This window comes from Nuphar pumila, chromosome 1, assembly GCF_984573655.1.
Source record: "Nuphar pumila chromosome 1, dmNupPumi1.hap1.1, whole genome shotgun sequence".
Lineage (NCBI taxonomy): Eukaryota > Viridiplantae > Streptophyta > Magnoliopsida > Nymphaeales > Nymphaeaceae > Nuphar > Nuphar pumila.
The window spans coordinates 126,495,447-126,522,213 of record NC_143249.1 but is presented as its reverse complement, the minus strand read 5'-3'; the positions used below and the strand labels follow the sequence as shown (position 1 = coordinate 126,522,213).

The 26,767-nt window shown below is 35.9% G+C and overlaps 1 protein-coding gene across 1 annotated transcript; it reads right to left on the bottom strand.

The window, feature by feature from the left end:
- Positions 1–26,159, bottom strand: LOC149849154 (3-phosphoshikimate 1-carboxyvinyltransferase 2-like). Its single transcript, XM_089998697.1, has 8 exons — positions 25,770–26,159; positions 24,542–24,786; positions 24,279–24,432; positions 1,295–1,509; positions 1,081–1,198; positions 755–962; positions 576–637; positions 1–487 (listed from the first exon to the last, which is right to left on the bottom strand). The coding sequence occupies exons 1-8, from the start codon at positions 26,049–26,051 to the stop codon at positions 260–262; spliced, it is 1,512 nt and encodes a 503-aa protein (XP_089854823.1). The 5' UTR covers positions 26,052–26,159; the 3' UTR covers positions 1–259.
- Positions 26,160–26,767: the final 608 nt, after the last annotated feature.

Here is a 26,767-nt window from a genome sequence, read left to right as displayed (position 1 = left end):
TTCAGGAAAAAGGAAACTCTGATTCTATTCAATGGAGTTGGATCATAGACCGAAAAACATACCGCCCTTAAAAAAAAAAAATACAAGCCACTTACTCTTGACCTAGAATTACATTATCAACGGTTACCTTCTGTTTAGGATACATTTGGCTCAACATACAACTGAATGCCTAATGTCTTTTTATCAACTCATTGCTCAGTGCTTTGTAACATTTTGGAGAGCTCTGCAGCAGTTTGCAAAGTCTTGTATATAACCAGGATCAATCCCCTTGGTGCTTTGTGACACTTTGAAGAACTTCAAAGTAGTTAGGGAAGGTCTTGCGAGTACAACCAGGATCATTAATGGTGACAGGTACATTTGAACATGCAGCAAGAGAAAATGCCATCGCCATCCTATGGTCATCATATGTGTCTATTGCTGCCACGTTTAATCTCTCTGGAGGAGTAATTATGCAGTAATCTGGCCCTTCTTCAACTTTTGCTCCCAACTGCAAACAAGAAAAAAAAAAACTTCAAATACTCCATCCATAATTGCAAAAATCTCATTCAAGACGAGACACTATTAACTCAATAGACCTTTGTCAGCTCCGTGCATATCGCAACCATCCGTTCTGTCTCTTTCACCCTCCAATTTGCCACTGTAAATAATACCACAAATATTTTAGGTTGCAAGATGTTGATTGTAGGGGTAGGGTAATTTGTCCAACAATGACATAAACATGCTATAAAATCAACATTCAGAATCCAATTCGCACCATCCCTTATGGCTGTTGGACCATCAGCAAAAAGTGCAACTACAGCAAGAGTCATCGCAACATCAGGCATCTTGTTCATGTTGACATCAATTGCACGCAGACGCCTCCTTGAACCATCCAATGGTGGACCAGTAACAGTTACACTGTTTTCAGCCCAACTAACCTTTGCCCCCATTTTCTCAAGTACTTCAGCAAACTGCACATCACCCTGCATTTTAGAAGGAAAACAGAGAATTAGTACAAGAGAATGGACAAAGAATACAAGTGATCAACAATGAAGTTATCTTGAGAACCAATTTATCTGCTACAAACAGCATCTTTCATACCTGCAGGCTATTAGTACCACAGCCTTCTACAGTTACAGTACCACCAGTTATTGCTGCACCTGCCAAGAAGTAACTTGCACTGGATGCATCACCTTCGACATAAGCACTTCCAGGCGACCTATTACACATTTCCAAGCCATCAGTATAAATAATATTTTTGATCTGTTCCCTTCAAACTGATGTGATTTTACCCTTGTCATAATTCTGAACATACCTGTACATTTGGCGACCCCTTATCAAGAATCTTTCCCAGCCACCATCATGCTCCACTGTTACTCCAAAGCGCTCCATCAGTTTCAATGTCATTTCCACATATGGAACAGAGACAAGTTTGTCAGCCATCTCAATTTCAACATCACCAAGAGCCAAAGGTGCTGCCATGAGTAAAGCAGTGAGATATTGACTGCTTATCGAACCAGAGAGTTTCACCTGAAAAATATTCAAGCACAAAACTGATAACTAACAGGCAATTGCGATAAACACCCCAATGCAAAGACCAGTTATCTATGTCACATGGGTGCGGGTGCGGGTGCGGCACTTTAAAAAAACATGGGTGTGGGGGTGCGGCGAAAAAAAAATATACCCTGTGTGCTTATTTAAAGCACGCAGGGTAGGGTTTCTCATTCGAGAAACCCTTCCCCACGCTGCTCACTCTCTCTCTCTCCTCGCTCGCCTTCTCCCCCCACTGCAGGCTCCCTCTCTCCCATTCGTTTTCCGGCCACCGGACGCCGGCAAGCCCCACGTTCGGTGAGCCCCACTTCCAACGAGCCTTGGTTTTCCGGCCACCCGACACGGGTCCTTCCAGTGCCAGCGATGCGCCCTCCGGCCCCCTTTCAGGTGAGCTCCCTCTCGCCTCTCTTCTTCTTCTTCTTCTTCAGGCGAGCCTCCCTCGACGTGTTTTCCTTTTTTTTACATAACGCACCCAGGGTCGGGCTGACCGCACCAGGTGCCGCACCCGCAAGCACACCAGCGTCGCGTCGCGTCGATGCAGGTGCGGCACCTGGTTAGCCGAATCTCTGTGACATAGCCAGTTATCAATCGTGTTTAGAGAAGTTATGACTAGATCCTATCATAGGTCAGGACACATGATGCTTCAATCAGATATTTACTGAAGGGTCACATAAGTAGCTATTGCAATCAGAAAACTGCTGGCTTGCAGTGCATGAATCCCAAGGGTACTTCTGGAAGTCAAAGTTAGAAGGTTCTTTACTATTGGGGTGGTTTTTAGAATATGGATAAATTAATAAAAAAAATTGATCAATATGAGATAGGCATGAAAAGATAAATTAGTAAAGTTGACATGAATGGAGAAATAGGACCCGCAAAGCCGACCCATGTAGTTGGGATAAGGCTTGATGATGATGATGATGTGATAGGCATGAAAGGTGTAGATGCATAATAAAGCTATAAGCTTGTTTAGTTGTAACGTAAAGACTGAAAAAAGATAGGGCAGTGTCATGACATTGTGTAACTAACTTCATTAATTAGACAAATTCAAGATAGCATGTGGACTTTCTTGAAAAACTATAATTATATTGGATAAAAAAATAAGGACAAAGTTACCATAGAGAGTACCATTTTCATGAATGAAATATTTTAAAATAGGTTAATGAATATGAAATTTAAGATGAAGAAAAGAATGGAAAATAAATGGTTAAAGGAAAGAAGAGATGTAGGAATAAGGAGATTAGAGAAGCAGCAAAGAGGAGGATGCATGATCAAAGGGAAAAGGGAGAGGAATCTTGGAAAGGTATTACCTCTCTTTGGTACTTGGCTTTAGATTCACACTAGATATTAACTCATACCATGTAAACATGAACCTTGATCCACACATGCACATGAGAAACAAGGAACGATTGAGAGATTCTAGAGTTAGCCCTTGATTTGATTTCTTGGTGAAAGACTGAAAGGCTGAACCTCAATGTTTCATTATATATGCTAACCTAATAGGGCTGGTTGCAATATTCTTAGTGTTTCAACCACCTACAGGAACTGATACAAACTTGCAAATTCTAAATGCATATGTAAGTCCCATACTTAGTGTGAGTTGAAATTAGATTTACAAGGTCTAAGATATCAAACAATCAAGAAATGAGTGGAAAATCTTTTTGTAAAACTACAACAAAAAAATAGGGTGGCAAACATTATAATAAAATCTTGTTAATATAGTTGAAAGTTGAACACACACATACACATGTATATATGTGTGTATGGGGTCATGTTCACATAACACAACCATCCTATTTAGCTGGAACTCATGGTTAAAAGCTCTATGGACCCAATCTGACCCCACATATACGTTCAGCATGGTCTGCTTGCTAGGCATTGCACTACGGATCATGCTTTTTTTATATAAATATATGATTTCTAGGAACATGAGATTCTGATAAATGGTGGGCTGTTGATTTTTGAAGGCCTTGAAAAATCTACTTACACATCAATAATCACATGAACCCAAAATCCATTTCTACTAAACATACCGTGTAGATCACATCCATAGAGACTAATCTGTAAAAGAAAATCAAAATAATATGAAAAACTGGCATGTTACACTAGATATGACATCATGTCAACATCACGATATGGTGCATTCAATGGCCATCATGTGTTTGTGTTGGCGCATGTGTATGTCTGTATGAGAGCAAGTGTGCATGAAGAGGAAATATGCAACCAACTTTTCATGGAACGTATGTGACAACATCTAGATTGTTGAATTAGATTCAATGAGGCCTAAATTTCATTTTGAAAATCACACCTGCATAAACAGTACCTCGTTAAAATTTATTCACGTTTTCTCCAAACCTGATACAAAATTAATGAATCCATGTTTTTGTTTTTGTTTTTGTTTTTGTTTTTGTTTTTGTTTTTGTTTTTGTTTTTGTTTTTGTTTTTGTTTTAGTTCTACCACCTTATTGTTTACTTTGGAAATAGTTTAGCAAAAAACTGGATCAGTTTGGATAAAGCAGTCCAAGCCCAAACTAAATTTTGAAACCGATCTGCATTTTGGATCAGCTTATGTACAGATTAGTCATACTTAAGTCAAGGTACAGGACAAATCAGGTAAGATCTAACTGGACCCAGCTCTAATATAGGTAGACATGGACTCAACTAAGAGCCAGGTCTACATATTGGTTGCCCAACCAGTCCAGCCAACCTGGTGCCATCCACATCAACCAACCTTCAATCCTAGTCAGGTTCACAAAGTTCACTAATCCCAATAAGAGAGCCAAGCTTAGTGGGTCCCCTGGATTTAGATAACCTTTTCATGTTGGGGCAATGGTGTAGAAATCATATAAATAACAGCACATGTATATGTTCTCAGACAAGCCAAATAGAGTCCCCATCTGACCAAGCAGGCTCACTATATTGAGAAGATTCTTTCAGCATGGTTGCAAATCTTGGACCCTTCTTTCAAGTGAGGACTCAAAGAATTGCAGCTGTATTTTGAACTAGCATACATTGTCACCGATATCGCCGATATTTTGAATATATCATGATATTATCGGCAATTTCAAGGTTGCCGATACTATCAGGAATATATCACAATATTTTCAAAATATCGGCAAATAAAAAATATCGTGATATTATAGAGATATTTTTGAGATTTTGTTTTTTAATTTTAAGTTTGTATTTCCTATTTTTATGTTTTTTTATATTTTAAAACCTTTAAAACATGTTTCATTTATATTTTTGAAAGAAAAATAATACAAAACTTATTATTTTCTAAGGTTTTTTGTTGTTATTTATATTTTTGTCAATTTTCTGAACTTCCGAGATATTCCCGAAATTTATCAACTTTTGGAAATCTCTCCGAGAAATACCCTCGCCGAGAAATTACCTTTAACGATTCAGGTAACTATGATCTAAATTATTGGTAATAAGGAAAATATATCTAAGTTTTAGAAATTGTAAAAGTGCACCTATACTTATGTTCTGTTTTTTTTTTTTTTGAGGAGTCTAAACTTGTGCTCTGTTAATCAAACCCATATTTCTGTCTATTTCACTTGGGTTAACACCATAGTCACTAGTATCCTATGTCACACGGACTCGGCTAAGGAGGTGCCGCACCCGAGTCGACACGCCCCGACACGGGTGCGGCTTCGGACTCGGCCCGGACTCGGTCAACGCCGAGTCGGACTCGGTCAACGAGTCCAGGCCGAGTCCGTCCACATTTTGGACTCGGTCAACTTTGACCGAGTCCAAAAATGTCCCTAAAAAACTAATTTTTTATATTTTTTATTTAAAAAAATATATATATAAAAAAGGCACTGTGACTGTGCAGTCTTTGCAGTGTGCACAGTCACAGACTGTGCACAGTGCACAGTGCTGTGCCTGTGCACAGTCACAGTCACAGTCACAGTCACAGTCACAGTCACAGTCACAGTCACAGTCACAGTCACAGTCACAGTCACAGTCACAGTCACAGTCACAGTCTGTGACTGCACAGACACCTGTGGCATTTTAAAAATAAAATAAAATTATATATATATATATATTTTTTTTTTTTTTTTTTTGCCGAGTCCCCGTGTCCAAAAATTTTAAAATTGTGCCGCACCCGTGTCGCACCCGCACCCATGTGACATAGCTAGTATCATTCTTGGGAATTTCTCATTGAGGGTTTTTCCCAGAGTTTCTTCAAAAAGTGGTTTTTTTATTTGAAAAATCTCGAAAGCTTTAAAATTGGAAAATAAAAACAATAATAAGATCCATTGCTTGTTGGGTTTACATCCTTATGATGTTTTGAAAATATTGCAATGCTGATAATATTGCATGATATTTTCAAAATATCAGCGATATTGGTGACTAGTTAAAACAAACACAAGTTTGAGTTGTGAGGATAAATTTACTAATTTATCTGACTTTTCTTTTTATCTTTTTCCCATACACATTCACCACTCTTTTCGACCAACTCAGCTAAAAAAACCTCTTCCTCTCCCTCTTGTGATACCCATCATCATTGCTCTCTCTCTCTCTCTCTCTCTCTCTCTCTCTCTCTCTCTCTCTCTCTCTCTCTCTCTCTCTCTCTCTCTCTCTCTCTCACACACACACACACACAAAAAAAAAAAAAAATCATGCACACCATCACTAAATCTGCTGAATCCTTCAGTTTCTTCTTTTCTCAGACACACCACCATTAAATCTGGCAAACCCTTCAGTTTCTTCTTTCCTTTTCCATTAGCTGCTACTAAAACTGCCGGAATCTCCTTTCTGATGAACCCATTTTCTGGCAAATTTCTTGCCATGGGTTGGCTGAAACATATTGGGAAGGATGAGAAAACATTCTGACTCATATTTTCTGGACAACCGTTTGCTGGAGCTAGAAAATGAAAAAAATAATGAGTCCACCATGCATGTTGTAAGAATGAGAGGGAGGGGAGATTGTATGGATAAATGTATTGAATCATTCTTACCACATTATGTGCCAAACAAAATTATTATCATCAGGCACTATTCTTGCAATTACAAGGTTTTCTAACTGATATATTACCATCCAAAAGAAATATGAACAAAATACAATTCTATGAAGATAAAATTTAAAGGGAGCATTAGTAAAAATGTGCTACATAGAGCCATGTTACAAGCAGGCCACCCATGGATTTAGCCAAATAGCTTGTCATGGAAATTAGCATCATATATATAGGAAAACCCGTATATTCGGATGGGTTTTCCTTCAAACTCGTTCGGACACAGGGTGTAACACCGTGCATCTTTTTTAAAAACGATTTAGCCGCGGTTTTTGAACCGCCGCTAAATGTGCATTTTTTCCGCCCAGACTTTTAGCGGTGGTCAAGACCGCCACTAAAAGTCTGTAGCGCGAAAAAAAAATAGACATCAGTGTCACCGTTTGATCACGTGTGATCAACAACGATACTTCGTCCAAACAATCTTCAAACACTTGAAGTGTTTTAAGATATATATATATATATATATATATATATATATATATATATATATATATATATAGAGAGAGAGAGAGAGAGAGAGATACATATATATATAATTTTAGATGCACTTTGAAAAATTCCCTATTTCTTTAACAGTTTCTTTCCATATTGTAATGAAAGCATTTCCAAATTAAAAATTATGAGAAACAAACTACATAATTTGTTAAATTTTGTAATGTAAAAACAAATAAAGTATAATATACAATACACAAGAAATCTAGTCTATATTATTTAACGATAAATAACTATCAGACAACTAATATACAAATTTCATGTCTTCTTCTTCTTCTTCTTCTTCTTCTTCTTCTTCTTCTTCTTCTTCTTCTTCTTCTTGTGTCTCTATATTTTCTTTTTTGTTTCTTTTTATATTGAGGGAAGGGTTTGTGGGAGTGGAGGACGACTTTTCAATACTTGTCAATCTTTCTTTTTTTTAACAAGAATATCCTAGAGAGGCACATATGAACACAACATAAAAATTCAAGTCCCTCATAGTTATCTTGAATATTCAAACATATATCCTAATAATGACCCATTAATGCAAAAGATCAAATGTGCAGAAGATTATACATCTGAAAGTGGAAACGCCAGTTGCTTTGACTGCAACATATCAAGTGGATCTCAATAACCACAGAGACATGATCCAAAAACTAGCTTTTAAAAGTGATACATGATGCCATCAAAACTCAATTAAAAAAGCATATCTTTTTGACCTTGTCAAAAGATCCTAAAATCTGTAATGCCAAAGCTTCAAGTGTTTGTACCAACATTCATCTTAAGCCAGCCATGACAATGAGTTAGCAAGCAACCTTGGTAACCCTTATCAAACAAAGACAATTGCTAGCTAGCAAGAACACATACAACCATTTCTATGAGTGAATCCTCTCATGTAAGAAAACCCTTCGATATGAAGATAACCCAGAATGCAATTGATCTGAGCTGAACCATGTAAAGTTGTAAAAATTGGTTTGTATTGTATAACACAAATGATAAATCATAGAACTATAGGCACATCCACTGTTAAAATATATGGATGTTTATATATATATATATATATATATATATATATATATATATATATATATATATATATATATAGATATATATATATATATATATTGTAATGCCCACTAGGGACAAATTAGCCTTTTCACATGTAAATACGCATGTCTTCCTCTCCCTCTTGTGATACCCATCATCATTGCTCTCTCTCTCTCTCTCTCTCTCTCTCTCTCACACACACACAAAAAAAAAAAAAATCATGCACACCATCACTAAATCTGCTGAATCCTTCAGTTTCTTCTTTTCTCAGACACACCACCATTAAATCTGGCAAACCCTTCAGTTTCTTCTTTCCTTTTCCATTAGCTGCTACTAAAACTGCCGGAACCACCTTTCTGATGAACCCATTTTCTGGCAAATTTCTCGCCATGGGTTGGCTGAAACATATTAGGAAGGATGAGAAAACATTCTGACTCATATTTTCTGGACAACCGTTTGCTGGAGCTAGAAAATGAAAAAAATAATGAGTCCACCATGCATGTTGTAGGAATGAGAGGGAGGGGAGATTGTATGGATAAATGTATTGAATCATTCTTACCACATTATGTTCCATACAAAATTATTATCATCAGGCACTATTCTTGCAATTACAAGGTTTTCTAACTGATATATTACCATCCAAAAGAAATATGAACAAAATACAATTCTATGAAGATAAAATTTAAAGGGAGCATTAGTAAAAATGTGCTACATAGAGCCATGTTACAAGCAGGCCACCCATGGATTTAGCCAAATAGCTTGTCATGGAACTTAGCATCATATATATATATATATATATATATATATATATATATATATAGGAAAACCCGTATATTCGGACGGGTTTTCCTTCAAACTCATTCGGACACAGGGTGTAACGCCGTGCATCTTTTTTAAAAACGATTTAGCAGTGGTTTTTGAACCGCCGCTAAATGTGCGTTTTTTCCGCCCAGACTTTTAACGGCGGTCAAGACAGCCACTAAAAGTCTGTAGCGCGAAAAAAATAGACATCAGTGTCACCGTTTGATCATGTGCGATCAACAGCAACACTTCGTCCAAACAATCTTCAAACACTTAACCAAACAATCTTCAAACACTTGAAGTGTTTGAAGATTTTATATATATATATATATATATATATATATATATATATATATATATATATAATTTTAGATGCACTTTGAAAAATTCCCTATTTCTTTAACATTTTCTTTCTATATTGTAATGAAAGCATTTCAAATTAAAAATTATGAGAAACAAACTACATAATTTGTTAAATTTTGTAATGTAAAAACAAATAAAGTATAATATACAATACACAAGAAATCTAATCTATATTATTTAACCATAAATAACTATCAGACAACTAATATACAAATTTCATCTCTTCTTCTTCTTCTTCTTCTTCTTCTTCTTCTTCTTCTTCTTCTTCTTCTTCTTCTTCTTCTTGTATCTCTATATTTTCTTTTTTGTTTCTTTTTATTTTGAGGGAAGGGTTTGTGGGAGTGGAGGACGACATTTCAATACTTGTCAATCTTTCTTCTTTTTTTTAACAAGAACATCCTAGAGAGGCACATATGAACACAACATAAAAATTCAAGTCCCTAATAGTTATCTTGAATCTCTCTCTCTCTCTCTCTCTCTCTCTCTCTCTCTCTCTCTCTCTCTCTCTCTCTCTCTCTCTCTCTCTCTCTCTCTCTCTCTCTCTCTCTCTCTCTCTCTCTCTCGTATTGTGTGTCACTTGCCACTTTGTGGCCTATCTCACACGGGTGTGGCAATGCGGCACTTTAAAAAAATTTGGGTGCAAGGGTGCGGGACTGCAGGAAGGTATATATATATATATATATATATATATATATATATATATATATATATATATATATATATATATATATATATATATATATATATATATATATATATAATTTTTAAGTTTTAACGGTTAACAACAGTAACACTAATGAAATAAAAAACAATTATCATAATTCATCAAATCAATTCATCATCATGCATGCAATAAATCAAATTAACAATCTAAAATTTTATTCTACATCATAAAAACTAACACCACAATTTAATCAACCTAACTATTTTATAGAAACAATCAAATAAGTAAAGCAGAAAAGAAGTAAATTATACAGTATACTAATAAAAGAAGTCAAGACCCAATTCGATTCAAACCTACTGATTAAGTTAGAATTGGTTGCTTCAGGCCAATTCAGTTTGATTCTGACAACATTGAAGCAAACCATAAGTTGATAACACCACAACCCTAGCCCAGTTTGGTCATGCCAAGAGGGAACCAACTTGCATTTGTGAATGAGTTAGGCCAGGTCAATCAAATATACCCAACCCATCCACATCTTTAGCTGTAGGATGCAAATTTAATAATAAAAACACAGTCTAGAGTTTGGCATAATCCATTAAAGGAATAGCCAACCCTAGATCAAAACCATGAAAAAGGATTGGATCTAAGCCAGATCCAGTTTGATTCAAATCCAAATCTGAAGTGGACAGCAATCCTGAATCTAAATCTTGAGCCAAACTTAGATCCAATGTGGTATAGTTGAATTAGATTCAATGTGTAAATGATAGAACTAGATGCAATTAAAAAGTAAAAGATATCTGATTTGACCAGAACCAAATGTGGATTAAACAGAAAATACCAATATGTATTTGGATCACAAATATGAAGTAGTCTGATCATGTAAGTCTCGATCCCATCCGAATTTGCATTCAAAGCTTACGCTAATCGGATACACATTACGTTTAACCAAAGTTGGATCTTGTTGGTTCTATAATCGGATCCGGACTCGGATGTAAGACACTGAGACCCAACCCGGATCCGATGTGTATCTTTTCTTAAGAAATCGGTTTAATTGGATACGAGGTAGTTCAGATATCCGACCCAAAACCGAACTGTTGACTCAAGAGATCTCAGGATATTCAAACGCCACGAGAGCGGCAAAGTTTCCCAAATGAGGCGGACCCCAATGTCCATCTCAATTTAGTTAATTCACCGGAACTCAAACCCTGGTTAATTTGGACCTAATGTTAGCCGATGCCACATAGACGGAGAGAGAGAGAGAGAGACGAACGAGCAGGAAAACAAAGCGAGAGCAAACCCTAGAATTCTCGACGTGTTTCGATCGTTGGATCCGTCCGCCCCATCCCTTCTCGACCATCGATTCTCACCGATTTCTGGCAGTACCTCTCAGCCTCTTCTTCTCCCTATCTCGGATTTCCGGAGGTACACCGTCCGTCACGCTGGTTCTGCTTCTCCCGTCTCTGGTTTTCATTTCTCGGATCTGCTTCGTTTTTTCCTCTTCTTCGGGATTTCTATTTGATTTGGGGATTCTATAGTGTTTTGCCCTAATCCTCCTCTCAGCCCATTTCATCGGACCCTCTTTTTTTTTAAGTCCAAAATTTGGACATTTATGACCCTAAGTGCATTGACCTCACCCAGGGTCGGGTTGACCGCATCGAGTGCTGCACCCGCATCGCATCGCGTCGACACCGGTGCGGCACCGGGTTGGCCGAATCCCTGTGACATAGTTTGTGGCCTATTGTATTTTGCCCTTGTTCATCTCTTATAGTTGTTCTTTGCACTAGTGTTTCATTGCATGGTAAGCCACTAGGTATTGGAAGCACTATTGAGACTGCTCTCTTTACGTTTGAGTGGTATTAAGATTCATACCTTTGTTTTTCTTCAACTCCTTCCACGACGGCCGATAAAGATGCAAATATCGACCTTTCATTCAAATTAAATGGCACCAACTATAGAATATGGGCGGTCGCCATGAAAAACAACCTCAAAAATAAGAGACTTTGGAGATATGTGCGTGGAACCATTCCGAAACCACAATAGAAACTCACCAAAAAGCAGAAAAATAAAGAAAAAGCCTTGAGTGATGAAAAAAAGGACAAAGCTATTCAATAATATCAATCTAAAGTTGAAGATTGGGAAAGTAAGCATGTCAAAATATTGGCATGGTTCATGAATAACGTGAAACTCAAGATTTGTGTTAATCTAGCCAAATTCAAAAAAGCAAACAAAGTATGGTTCTTCATGAAAGGTATGTACACTCAAAAGGGCCATGCTAGGCACTTCTTTTTACAATAAAAAATAAGAGGAACCAAGCAAAGGGATATGAGTATTAGAGATTATTATAGAAATATATCCTCTCTATGAGAAGAACTAGATCTCCTCGAACCACAATGGGAAGAAAGCGCTATTGCCATGAGACAAGAGCAAATGAAGAGAGATTTTTTCAATTTATTCATGAGCTTCGTCCCAAATTTAAACTAAGATGATCCCTTCTTCATAGGGCTTCTACTTTTCTTAGTAAAATTCTTATCGGCTTATGCTAAGAAGAAACTCGCTTGGTTCTTAAAAAGGACTTTGATGAGGTCTATGCGGTATCTAGACCGGGAAATAACATGAGGACATATAAACCTCCCCATTTTTGAAAAAATAACAACGATGGAGGAAGAAAAACTATTTGTCATCATTGTAATGAACCGGGTCATCTTAGACCGAATTGTCCTAAGCTTAAAAAAATGTAGCTTCTGTTGGAGATAGTCTAAGCAATTTAAGTGAAGAATCAAATATAGATGGAGACATAAAGGACTCCATTACTCGGCATACGAAAACTCTCCAACAATTCATAAGAATCAACTCTTCAACACCTTTCACCTTCGTTGCTGCGATCTCATAAACTCCCGGTATGTCCTCTTGGATTCTTGATTCGGGTGTCTCCTTTCATATGACTCCAAATGCATCTCTTTTATCCAAACCAAGTCTTAACTCTTTCAAATCATTCATTTTCAGAGCCGATGGAACATCATTAGATGTTGAAAGAATGAGAAACCTTGAAAAAGTTTTTAGTCAAGACAAAGAATTTCATGTTCCAAAGATTAGGATTGTTCCCAAACATAACTTAAATCTTTTTTTCATTTATCAAATAACCGATTTGGGATGTAGTGTCTTTTTTTCACCAACCAATTGCTATGTGCAGGATCTCCGGTCCGAGAAGCAGATTGGGCAAGGCCATAGAAGAGAAGACCTATATTACATGGATTTTTTGTCTTTGTCATCCAAATCATTTTGTAATCATATCCAATCTAAAGATATTGGTACTTGGCACAAGAAGCTTGGTCACCCTAGTATTTCTAAGTTATATCTTTTTCCTTTTTTGAAAAAATTTTGTAATGAAAAAGAATTTACATGCAATGATTATATTCTTGGAAGGATGCATTTTCTTCCTTATCCACATAGCAATTTTATTTCCAAGAGACCATTTGAATTAGTGCATTCAGATGTATGGGGACCGGCACCCATTATGTCTAAAAGAGGATATTCATATTATGTTGTCCTTATTGATGATTTTACTAGATACACAGGTTTATTTTATCAAAAATCTTATCTGATGTTTTCTCTATCTGATACTCTTACTCAAAATCAATTTCAAAACATCATACCCATTTTTAGATCTGGTTTCAGAGGTGAATTCATGTCAAATGAATTTCAAAACTATCTTAAACAATGGCATTATTCATCAAAGATCTTGTCCTGAACTCTTCAACAAAATGGTATTGCCAAAAGAAAACATAAGCATCTCATTGAAACAACAACTCTTCTTGTCTCTAAAAATATTTCAAAGAACTTTTGGGCTGAAGTCGTTCTTACCGCAACTTATCTTATAAATCGGATGTTTTTCTCATCCTTAAAAAATGTTTCTCCTTTTGAAAAATTATTCAAAATGTCTCTGGATTTTAAAAGATTAAGAATTTTTTGTTGTAAATGCTTTGTTCTTTTTAAAGACACGATAAACTTTCACCAAAAGCTCTTGAATGTAATTTTATTGGTTATGGTGAAAATCAAAAGGGGTATAGATGTTATGATATTAAAAATAATAAACTTTATGTTTCAAGAAATGTGATCTTTCTTAAAGAACAAAATGGATTTGAGTTTCAAAAATATGAGGAAGAAATTGACCATTCTTTCCTCTTTGACTTATTGCCTAGAAATAGATCTAAAGATATTAGTGATACTATTTGTGATGACAATTCTTATCAAAATGATGCTTTGTTGCATCAAAATGATGATTCTCACAATGAGAATCCCAATGATATACATGTGTATACTCGGCGAGAGGGCAATGAACATCAAAATGCTTTCGATATATACTCTAAGACATTTCTTTAGAAGATCAAGTTAAAGAATACCCACCTAGGCAATCTTTTAAGAATAACAGACCTCAAAAATTTGTATCATATGATTCCTTTTCTTCAAATTATAGAACTTGTCTAATGATAATCCATTTTTATCATGAGCCGACTAATTTTAAAGAAGCTAAGCAACATCTACATTGGATTGATGTTATGAGACTTGAGTTAGACGCAGCTAACACTTGAACAATTGTAGGTCTTCCTTTAGGAAAAAAGGCTATTGGATGTAAATGGGTTTATAAAATCAAAACCAAGAATGATGGGACATTAGAAAGATATAAAGCTAGGTTAGTTGTTAAAGGGCATGCATAATAATATAAAATTGATTATGAGGAAACCTTTGCCCCAGTTTCTAGGATGATTAGTGTAAGAACCTTAATAGCCTTAGCGTCTATTAAACAATGGTTTATCTATCAATTAGATGTTAAAAATGCTTTTTTAAATGGGAACCTTTATGAAGAAGTCTATATGGATCCTCTGTTGGGTCTTGAAATTGAAAAAGGAAAAATTCTTAAACTCAATAAAGCTCTTTATGGCCTTAAACACGACCCAAAAGCTTGGTATGATCGTTTTAGTAAAGTTGTTCTTGATAATGATTTTACCTCTTGTTATACTGATATTGTTCTATTTGTTAAGTATGCAGGTGATCACATAACTATTTTATTATTATATGTTGATGACATGATCATCTCTGGGAATGATAAAAAGGTCATTGAGCTTATTAAAAATATTCTTAAAAACAATTTTGATATGTCTAACCTTGAATTTCTAAGGTATTTTTTAGGGATCGAAGTTACATAGTTTCTTCGGGGATATGTTTTGTCTCAGATGAAGCTTGCATCAGATATTATTGCTAAGTCTGACTTAACTGACGAAAAGAAAGTGGAGACTTCAAAAGTAATCAATGCTAAGATGACAGCCAATGATGAAACTCCTTTAAAAGATCTCACTCCTTATTGTCAAATGATTGGATCACTAACATATTTGTCTATTACCAGGCCAGATATTGCTCATGTTGTTCACAGTGCAAGTCAATTTCAAAATACTCCTACTACCATTCAGATAGATGTTGTCATGAGAATTATCAGATATTTAAAGGAAACCCTAACCAAAAGACTATTCTTATCTTCATCTCCCCACTGATCATATTTCTAAAGCAGGTTATTGTATTTTTCTTGGAGAATCATTAATCTCTTGGAGATATAAGAAACAACAGAAGGTGTCTCTATTTTTCACGGAAACTTAGTATAGGGCGATGGCCACTACAATAACTGAACTTGCCTGGTTGAGAAGTCTTCTCAAAGATACAGGAGTCATTATCTCTATTCCTTTAAAGTTGTGTTGCGACAATAAGAGTGTCATCTACATTGCTAGCAATCACACTTTCCATAAACAAACAAAGCACATCAAAATGGACTATCATTATGTTCGAGATGAATTTTTATGGAGCACCATTCAACTACCATATGCTACTTCAGAGTATAAGCTAGAGGATTTCTTCACCAAAGCCTTGCCATCACCCCGTTTCTATTTTCTCCTAAGCAAACTCTCGGTGATCTCATCGTCAGTTTGAAGGGGGGTGTTAAAATATATGGATGTTATATATATATATATAGTGTAATGCCCACTCGGGGAAAATTAGTCTTTTCACTTGTAACTACGCATGTCTATTAGGGACCTTTCTTTTTTTTTTTTTTTTTTCTTGTTTTTTTTTATTTTTTCATTTTGCTTTTGAAATGGGCCCACATAAGAGTCGTTGGGATCCTCTCCAACTATCACAAATGTGACCGTTGGAGGGGCTCCCAACGACTCTATGAGAGCCCCTTTGCTTTCGTTTGTTATATAAATAAGGGGACTTGCCCCACCACAAAGCAATGCTTGTTAAAGCATTTTCAATAAGAGATTATTTATATTTTTAAGCTCTCTCTCTCATATTGTGTGTTTGTCACTTGTCACTTTGTAGCCTATTGTATTTTGCCCATTAGCTATGTCACATGGGTGCGAATGCGGGTACAACACGGGTGCAGAGCAATTTCAAAAATTTTGGACACGGAGACACGGCTATATATATATATATATAAGATTGTAAATTTTAAAGCAATAAGTTGACCGATCAAAGTTGACAAAATATATATATAACAATAACAACAATAATATATATATATAACAATCATAAATGAACAAAAATAGACTCGGTCAAAGTTGACCGAGTCCAAAATGTAGATGGACTCTGCCCCTGGTGCGTTGACCGAGTTTGACACTTCGTTGACGGTGTCCGCCTCGTGTCTGAAGCCACACCCGTGTCGAGGCATGTCGACGCGGGTGCGTCGACCTTTTAGCCGAGTCCGTGTGACTTATGTTAGAAAGTGGCTTTGAATACATTAGGTTCAATAAAGAACCCATACACATGCATATGAAGTGCGAATAAACCCATTAAAGGGAACAACACAAGCACATAATGTGCTAACACATAAACCCACACAAGGGGCAAAAATATGACATAAAGTCATAAGTTGAATATTATTGAAGAAGGAAGAAGGGGGTATAAACCCCATACAATGGAGCATAAGCTCCTCCAAGGAGTAAGGAAATACAAGGGGGAGACCCCTATTTATAACACAAGAGAGGAGCCACAAAGGGGGCTCCCAAAGGAGTCGTTGGGAGCCCCCAACGGTCACATTTGTGACCGTTGGGGGCTCCCCAACGACTCTTTGGGGAGCCTCCCTAGGTGGCGCAAACCCAAAAAAATGAGAAAAAGAAAAAAGAAAAAATAAAATTAAATTACAAACATATTCCGAATGGAATATGCGTAAAACTGTGAAATGTCTAAACTACCCCTATGCCTATAAATAGAGAAATATATATTTTATATATATAATTAGGATAATACATATGCATATATACAATATATTAATATGTATTATCCTTTATATATATAAAATATATATAATATTACAAAGGTTGAATGATACATTTTAACACCCCCCCTCAAACTTTGCGTAGGGGAACGAAAAGATTGAAGAAAGCAAGAGGAAGAATCTCAAGGCTTCAAGAGCCTTCAGTCTGAATGCCATTGAAAATGCAAATGTCTTCCTCCAACGTCTTTAACGATGAGCACCTTCCATGATCTATCCAAGGTACTTCATTTTCCACTTATCTTCAAGATCCTGTGGAACAACAACAAAGAACAAGTAAAAAATATCTTTGCACTTTACTCAAATGGAACATTCCTAACAAGGTGCAAAATTATATTTATGCAAGATCACATGATAAAATAATTATGATAAAATAATTACTTTAGCATGAGAAAAATTTAGAAAAATCCAGATTTCAAAATCATATATCATTAAATGGTGAGCGGAAGCAAATTATGTGGAAATGAATTGCAAGAATGCATAATGCATTCATAAGGTCCAACATTGGACAAACATAACCCCATAACGGGGAATAACACAATGGTCCCCCTAAGGGACATCACAGTAAGCCTACGAAGAGGCATAAGTTACATATGCTTTATTGAATGAGATCCTAAAAGGCCATAAAGAGCATATGCATATATTATCATGAAATGAATTAATACTTAAAGGAATCATTAATGAACATGCTTCAAACATGTAATGAAGTGCCAAACAAGAGAAACGAAGTCTCCAAGCATACTTTAGACAAAATAATCACAAGAGTTCACAAGGTTTTAAATTCATTTACGAGGAAAAACGAAGAGTATTATTTGAGTAGAGAATCTTACCCATTTAGGAAAATCTCACTCAATTGACAAAAACACATTTTGCATACAAAAGTGGTCAAAGAACCATAAGCACTTAATATATAGATTAAATGCCAAAAAATCAACTTGATTTTAAAATATGCATATCAAAAATATGATTCACTTGAATATCTTAAAACACAAGTCATGAATGAAATTTTGCAAATTTCAACAATAGTTCATCCATTACAAACCACTACCTCATTAGCCCTCCAAAACCCATAAATCAAGTGTATAAGCTACTAGATCAAGAATATAAATATAATGTCATTAAAGGCCAAAGACACACACAAAGGTGTGCAAGAGAACCTCTTGTCTACATATAATAATACTTGAAATGAGTGCATCTACGACAAGAACAAGAGAATACACGCCAACATGAACCAAAAGCATCTCTTGTCTACGTAAAAATACACTCAAGACCAAGTATGTTCAGCTACTAGAACAAGAGTAACAAGCCAACCATGGGCTAAAACACAATACATCTTTTGTCTACATAAGATGGCACTTGAAATGAGTGAAATAAGCCAACCATGGGCATACATCTCAGCGACTAGAACAAGGACACAAACGCCAACATGGACTAAAATCACACACCATGGTGTGAATCAACGTGCCTTGTCTACATAAAATAACACTCAAGACAAGTGTGTTCAGCTACTAGACCAAGAGAGCAAAAAGCCAATAAAGGGCTACCAACACACGAAGGTGTAATAAAATTCTTGTCTACATATGATGACACTTAGATAAGGGGCATAAAAGGAGAAGACTTTTGAGGTAATCAAACTTTGTAATGACAAACATATATATAAATCAAACCTTGAATCAATAGAACAATATTCTTGAAAATAAATGTGTGAACATACGCACACCAAGAACGTATGGAACACTTGTGCACAAAAGCACAAAATCACAAATGTGCAAATACACTCATAATTTTCATAAACAATGGAAGGTTGGGCAATAATCCCTAAAACCTTGATTTCAATATACCTTAAAACATTTTAAGGTTTCAAACAGCATATATCCATCACATTTATATATAAATAAGAGCATCCATAAGATCAATGGCCAACATCAAACTAGTGACACACTCATATACCAAATCATTCTAGAGTCCCAAGGTGCCCATAACTCACCTCAACCCCCATCTATAATATGGTAGGTGGACAATCTAAAAAGACATAACAACGAGTGTCACACTCATAATTAGAGATCATATACCAAATCATTCTAGAGTCCCAAGGTGCCCATAACTCACCTCAACCACCATCTATAATATGGCAATTTGGACAATCTAAAATGATATAACACGAGGTGCCCATAACTCACCTCAACAAACATCTCTAATAAAACAATAATAAGGCCAAAACAATGATGCATTAAAGAAACATGTGATGGACAAATATAAATGCCACAAAAAGGCAATAAACACTTTAGGAATCATTTTTCAAAGAAAAGAGGACCGACTAAAAATTGAATCAAAGGTCCAATATAATCAATCACAATAATATGCTTTATAACAACAATTTTGCATAAACATGAATTATGCTTAATCTTCAAAAGAGGTCATTTATACAAAAAAAGACTTATTATGCAACTAACACAATTATGAAATATTAAACAACATCATGCGTAAGAACCGATTTGGAATAATCAAAAAGTCAAAAACAAGCCTCAACTATGATAGATATAAAGTGCAATTAAATGCACACCAAATGATAATAGATGCACTTTTATGCAATGCAAGTGTCTACATTGAATGAGCAAATAACAAACTTAGGCCAATATAGGCATTCATAAAGGTGGTGAAGTTTGAAAAATCTTATGAAATCCACTATTGTAACTTAAAAAATGATGCTCACAACCAATCTCAAAAGATCCACAAAGGGTTACAAGTATTAATGAATCGTTGAAGGATATTATGCAAGGAAAAAGATACTCACAAACAATCTTCTCACAACAACCATGAAATCTTCATAAAAGAGTATATACTCACAAGAAGATTATAAGGACCGAAAGGCTCCTTAAAGAGAGCTCAAAACACACAAAATTCCCAAAGAAGGGGGAAACTCCACTAAAGTGAGAGAAATTCCAATAAAGAAGAATAATAGATTTGTTAAGAAAACCTTATGATAAAGTAAGATTTTACTATGGCATAAATCTATAAAATTAAACATTTATTGAGGAAAAATTCAAAAGCTTTTAAGTTTTATCAAAAAACATGACTTAATAGATTATTACGAACTCCTAATGTAATAAGTACGTAACAAACATTAGTGAAGACCATAAATTTTATAATGAGACAAGCTCTTTAAATCAAATTGAAAAATCTTTTAAGAGTATAGAGATGCAAAGAAAATCACTATATTCCATAAGACTATTTTAAAACTTAATTCAACCGGAATTATATATAAAAAAAAACTTTCTTAATTAAATGTTGCTCATATAACAAGGACACATTGGGTAAGTGAATCAAAACTTATTAAGGAATTTAGCATTTTTCGAAAAACTACATCTCACAAACATTTTAATCTTAACATACCTTTTTTTTTTTAAAGACTTACCATATATAAAAGGTATTCTTATAAACAAAGTTAGATTTAAAATATAAATTCAAGGCTCCAATGGTCATAAATCTTTACCGACCCATTAAGTTTTGAGCAATCATATATCTAATTTTTCGCCAAACAAGTTATCATTTTCAAATTTTTCAAAGAAAAACATACGAAAAAGTATGTATACGAAAAAGATTCAATAGAGTATCAAGTAACTCAAATTTTTATAAAAACACATAATGACAAAGAGTACACATAAAAAAAACATATTAAATTCTTCATACAATACTTAAAGAAATATAATGCATACCTAATAACTTTAAGAAAGAAAAGAGAGAGAAATAAATACTTCACCATTTTTCTTTAAAAATTTCTTGAATACCACGCTTCCCGATGCACCAAAGAGCAACTCGATCTCAACCTCGCTCTGATACCATGTTAGAAAGTGGCTTTGAATACATTAGGTTCAATAAAGAACCCATACACATGCATATGAAGTGCGAATAAACCCATTAAAGGGAACAACACAAGCACATAATGTGCTAACACATAAACCCACACAAGGGGCAAAAATATGACATAAAGTCATAAGTTGAATATTATTGAAGAAGGAAGAAGGGGGTATAAACCCCATACAATGGAGCATAAGCTCCTCCAAGGAGTAAGGAAATACAAGGGGGAGACCCCTATTTATAACACAAGAGAGGAGCCACAAAGGGGGCTCCCAAAGGAGTCGTTGGGAGCCCCCAACGGTCACATTTGTGACCGTTGGGGGCTCCCCAACGACTCTTTGGGGAGCCTCCCTAGGTGGCGCAAACCCAAAAAAAGGAGAAAAATAAAAAAGAAAAATAAAATTAAATTACAAACATATTCCGAATGGAATATGAGTAAAACTGTGAAATGTCTAAACTACCCCTATGCCTATAAATAGAGAAATATATATTTTATATATATAATTAGGATAATACATATGCATATATACAATATATGAATATGTATTATCCTTTATATATATAAAATATATATAATATTACAAAGGTTGAATGATACATTTTAACAACTTAGCCCATTAGTGGCTTCTTCCTTGCATGCTTGTGCATCTCTTGTAGTTACTTTGTGACATTGTTCTTTGCACTAGTGTTTCATTACAATCGACATTGTACCATATTGTACAATATAAGTTGCACTACAACTAACAGCTATTGTTTGGTTTTTTGTCTAAATTTTTTAGATAACTTTTTAGTTTTTTCATTTTGAACAAAACTTTCTTAATAGATAAGACTTTCTTGAGGTCCTATTTGCCACGTCATAAACCAAAAAAAGAAGAAAGAAACCTTTTTTCTCAGCTTGTTATCAACATGAAGGACTAAACATAAAAGAGAAACATAGGAAGCAAGGAAATATTATAGAAGAGAAAGACAAATTATTTCATTTTTGTGCACTTGTTAGAAGTTTATTATATCCTTGAAATTAATATTTGATTATTTATATTTCAATGTCATTAACTTTGGATTATTTATTTTATTTAATTTTTTAAATGTATTAATGTCAAACCCTTCCTCTACGTTCTTTAATATGCTTTTTTATAACATCGTAATTGTGGCCTTTTTTATTATCAATGTTATGTATTATTTTGCCAATTGTTAAAGTTTTTTAAGGGAAACCAGTTATATTCATTTGTATTCTTTTCTTTTTCCATATTCACACTTCATCTTGTAATTTCATTGCTTAGATTTGTTCTTTTCCCCTCCTTGTGATCAGTTTAAAAATCTACCTTTTTATTCAGTTTTTTCTAATTTTATTTTAGAATATTTTGTGTATCTTATGATATGATACAATATGAAAAACATGTATCTTAGACACTTCAAATGCACGTTATGATATGCTTTATAACATTGAGGGAGTGCAGTACAATTCTTTGGTTGATGCAGAATCCTCCTATGCAATATTTTTCACACCATGGATCGACCTAGCCATTGAGAACTAAAGAATAGGGAACTCTAAAGTTTAACTAAGATACCTTTACATGTTCAATGTGCATTTGATAAATGGATTGTCCTTCTTAACTTTACCATGTTTTGATCTGGTGCAAGTTACTGGATTTTCTTTGATTTTAATCTCTTTTTGTTTTTAGCCACCTATGTCACATGGGTGCGGGTGCGGCACTTTCAAAAACCTTGGGTGCGGGGGTGCAGAAAATATATATATATATATATATATATAGAAGGGGTATCCAAAATTGAAACTTTTAAATAAAATCATTTAGAACTTCAAAATATGGGTTTAATTTACATGGACTTTAGGAGACCTTTCCTATTCTCAATGAAAGCTTTTAATTTCCAAGAATCTAAATAAAATCATTTAAAACTTCAAAATATGGGTTTAATTTACACGTTGGACTTTAGGAGACCTTTCCTATTCTCAATGAAAGCTTTTAATTTCCAAGATAGATTTTAGGAAACCGTTTTCTATTATCAACACTTTCCAAAGCTGCCTTGTTGAGAAACTCATTTTATGTTTTTGGTGGATGAGAGGAAGTTTTATTACTATTAAATGAGAGAAAGAGAGAGAGTTTAATGAGAATTTATTCACTTGAAAATAATGTTGTTCAATGCATTTTAAATGAATTTAAAGCAAGGGTCTCTTTTTTTTTTATTTTCCAAAGCAGATTTTTTTAATCCAAAAAATGAACCAAAATGACCCTGGGTGCGTTGACCGCACCCAGGGTCGGGTTGACCGCACCGGGTGCCGCACCCGCGTCGCGTCGACGCGGGTGCGGCACCTGTCTAGGCGAATCCCTGTGACATAGTTAGCCACCTGTTGGAACAAACTTTGATTGGGTTCCTATTACACCTTTGCAAATGACATACTTTCTTCTTTTGCTATTTCCTTCATTTTTTGCCATTGACATTATGACTTGTTATGATGGATAAAGCCCAAATTCGTTGAACCTTTCAAATAATGACCTCCTTTCGCTTTCTCAATGGTATGTTGAAGTATTGAGTAATTCATGGAACATTCAAACTGTAGTAAAGAGGTATTATGCTTATGTGGTAGTTCCTTGTAATAGGTAATTTATTGGATGAACTTGAGTTCTGAAGAAAACTATGAAGAAATTTAGTGGTTGAAATAACCAATACCGGACCCCAAGGGGTTGCCCACATGGCCTCATGCTTGTGGACAAGGAGATATCTCCTTACCCCAAGTTCAAGTTACCATGTGGGCATCCCTTCCGCAAGGCAAAGCAGGAGGGTTGCTGGGGGTCGAGGGGGATGCCCATAGAGTTTTACACCACCAAGAAAGCAACTGTAGGTATGGCAGACTAAGATCAGCATGGCCAGGTCTCTGATCTTGGGTGAAGTTTCTTCACGTAATAAAAAAAAACCTTGTATCTCGCATTTATGTGTATTGTTCTCCTTAATTGTGCCTAACCTTATTCTTTTACTTTAATAAATCATGATATTTCCTTCACTCCTCTTGCTAGTAGAAGCCAGAAACATAAGGGACAAGGGCATATGCCAATGATAGATGGTTATCTATTGCTTATTTAGACAGTTAGAATGACTAGGAGAAATTCCATCAATAGATTTACTCTGTGCAACAGATATTAGCATAAGTTTAAACAGAGAAAATTATGCACAAGGCAATAATGTAGAACCTCACCTTTCCTCCAGGAAGGCCTCCCTTTCCATTTATGAAAACAGGTGGGCAGTTGGTACCCAGTGAACAGCCAATATCTGCACCCAGCTGCTTTAGGCCGCTAACCAAGTCTCCTATAGGCCTCTCTCTCATTCGTGGAACCCCATCAAGTATATATCTAGCAATGACAAGCTGAAAGTGTTAAGAGATGAGAATGGCCAATGGCATTCAAAACAAAGTTTTAAGACTCTGTTTGTTTATATTCACATAAGCAACACCGGATGGACCTTGTATTTCCACCAGCAGCAATGACTGCAGCAGTCAGTGGGCGCATTGCGGTCCCTGCATTTCCCAGAAAAAGTTCAACCTCTTCGACCGATTCCTTTGCCACTGGAAACTGACCACTGCAACCTTCTACAGTTGCTCTTTGCATAGCTCTATCTTCTTCCACGTGCAGACCAAGGGTTCTCAATGCACCAAGCATATAATGTATATCATCGCTGCTCAATAAGTTGTCCACAGTAGTTGTTCCCTAGCAAAAATATTCAAGCAAAAATCTTAATGCCCTGAATACATAAAATCAGTAAATACTTGGAAGATGGTTTAAAGAAGAGAACACATCTTTTCTCTCTCTCAAAAAAAGAAAAGAAAAGATGAGAGCACATCAGTAATCAAATTGTGTGGTGATCTGCTGCCTGATGGAAACGGATACAATGTACATACACCATCAAATTACGTTGCAAGAAAATAAATTAAGTGAAGCTGATCCATCGCCTATAGCTAAGCCGCTTGCTGACATATCAAGTACAGAGCAGGGAGCATTAATTGGGAGGAGGAGGGTGGTCAAAAACATCTTGACGTGCTAAATTCCAGGCAGTAGGGCTATCCCGATCCCCATTGTTCACTATCAAGTGAGCTATCCTTTCGTGATTTATTTGCCATTGAGTAGCTCAGACTTTGAATCGACGCTCTTTCAAAGGAGTCAAAGCCTGAGTGATGGGCGAATATCATGAAAAGAAAGGAAAGAGGAGGTGGAAAAGAGATACGAACAAGAATATGAACACTGTTTCTACATCATTAAATATGCTGAGGCGGCCGCAAAAGCAGTATCAAGCGACATAAAAGATTAAAGTTATGCGTGCGCATTATAGCATTCTCCAACTGTCACAACAAGATCGATGACTCCCAACACAGAGCACAAGACACAGGATCGAGTTTTGGGGGCGGAAAAGAGTTGGGCGGAACTTCCTCTCTTAGCTTCAGAAAATTTCTTCAGTCAATTATGCATGGAAAAGCTAAACCCATATGTTTCGAGATGTAAAACGAGGTTGAAAAGGTAAATCTGTATGTTCCTGACCTTCCCCAAGGGATTAGAGAGATGCAGAGATCACATCCAGGATTCGAGGACTAGTTAGTAGCCACAAAACATAATAATAATAATAATAATAATAATAATAATAATAATAATAATAATAATAATAATAATAATGAGCTGAAGAAGAAAAGGAAGAGCACCTGTGAAAGCGCGGCCAGCAGAAGGGTGCGATTGGACAACGATTTGGAACCAGGAAGCTTCACAACCCCACTGATTTCCTTGATGGGATCCAAAACCAACTCATCCTTCTTCTCCGTGGTGGCCACGGCCATGACCCGGAAACCCACACCTCTTCTTCCTTGCAACAGGGGGGGTGATGTTGGTGACCCCCAAAACCTAAATCTGGGGGTTGCCCGCCTCTTCATCCCATGGGCCTCCTGCAACAGGTTCCTTGTCGATGTTGCGTGGAACGAAGCCGCCATGACCGCCACCCGCCGACTTTCACTTCACAATCAGATTGCCCCTCTCTCTCTCTCTCTCTCCGCACTGATCCTCTTGTTGTCAGGAGGGGGGGAGAGGGAGCAATAAAAAAAAACTAAATGAATAGTAATAGCCCATCAATAAAAAATGTCTAGTGAGGTTGGCGTGGTTGGTGAGGCAGTGGGGAAACCAAAAAAGTAACTTAACAAAAACAGTGGCGGATTGAGAGTCATGCGTCCGTCCGGTGATGAATGATTGAACGGGGGTCGTTGAAAGAAGCGTTTGGTGGCCACTGGTGTCAACGAGTCGGGTTTGGTTTGGACTCAGGTGAAACCAGACTGAACCATAGGGTTCAGACCTGAGTCTAATAGAGTCTATTATAAGAAAAAAAACCCTATAAAAACTACATGAATCAAACTCGAACAATACCAGTATAATCATATTTTTTTATTATTTTTACATTAAAAATTTACGGATCTTAATTGAAACTCCAATTGGGTCAGGGTCTGGTATAAAATTTCACAAACTATACTCTCCTCCGAGTCTGAATCCCAGTATTAATAGAGGGTTTTTTCACTATAACCAGAACCTATGGAGTTTGGTTCAGGTCTTCGGATAAACCAAGCCAGTTGACACCCCTACCCACGAGACAAGTGATGCGAGGGGCTAACTTAGTTTGAGTCTTCAACATTTAAACAACTAGTAGCTTTCATTAAAA

What these genes read in the sequence shown, in the direction of transcription:
- LOC149849154 (XM_089998697.1), bottom strand. Translation starts at nt 26,051, where the DNA reads ATGGCGGCTTCGTTCCACGCAACATCGACAAGGAACCTGTTGCAGGAG. An exon ending in GTGGTACTAATAGCCTGCAG is followed by an intron (nt 963 to 1,080) that starts GTATGAAAGATG and finishes TCTAAAATGCAG; the next exon opens with GGTGATGTGCAGTTTGCTGA. An exon ending in TCCAACAGCCATAAGGGATG is followed by an intron (nt 638 to 754) that starts GTGCGAATTGGA and finishes TATTATTTACAG; the next exon opens with TGGCAAATTGGAGGGTGAAA.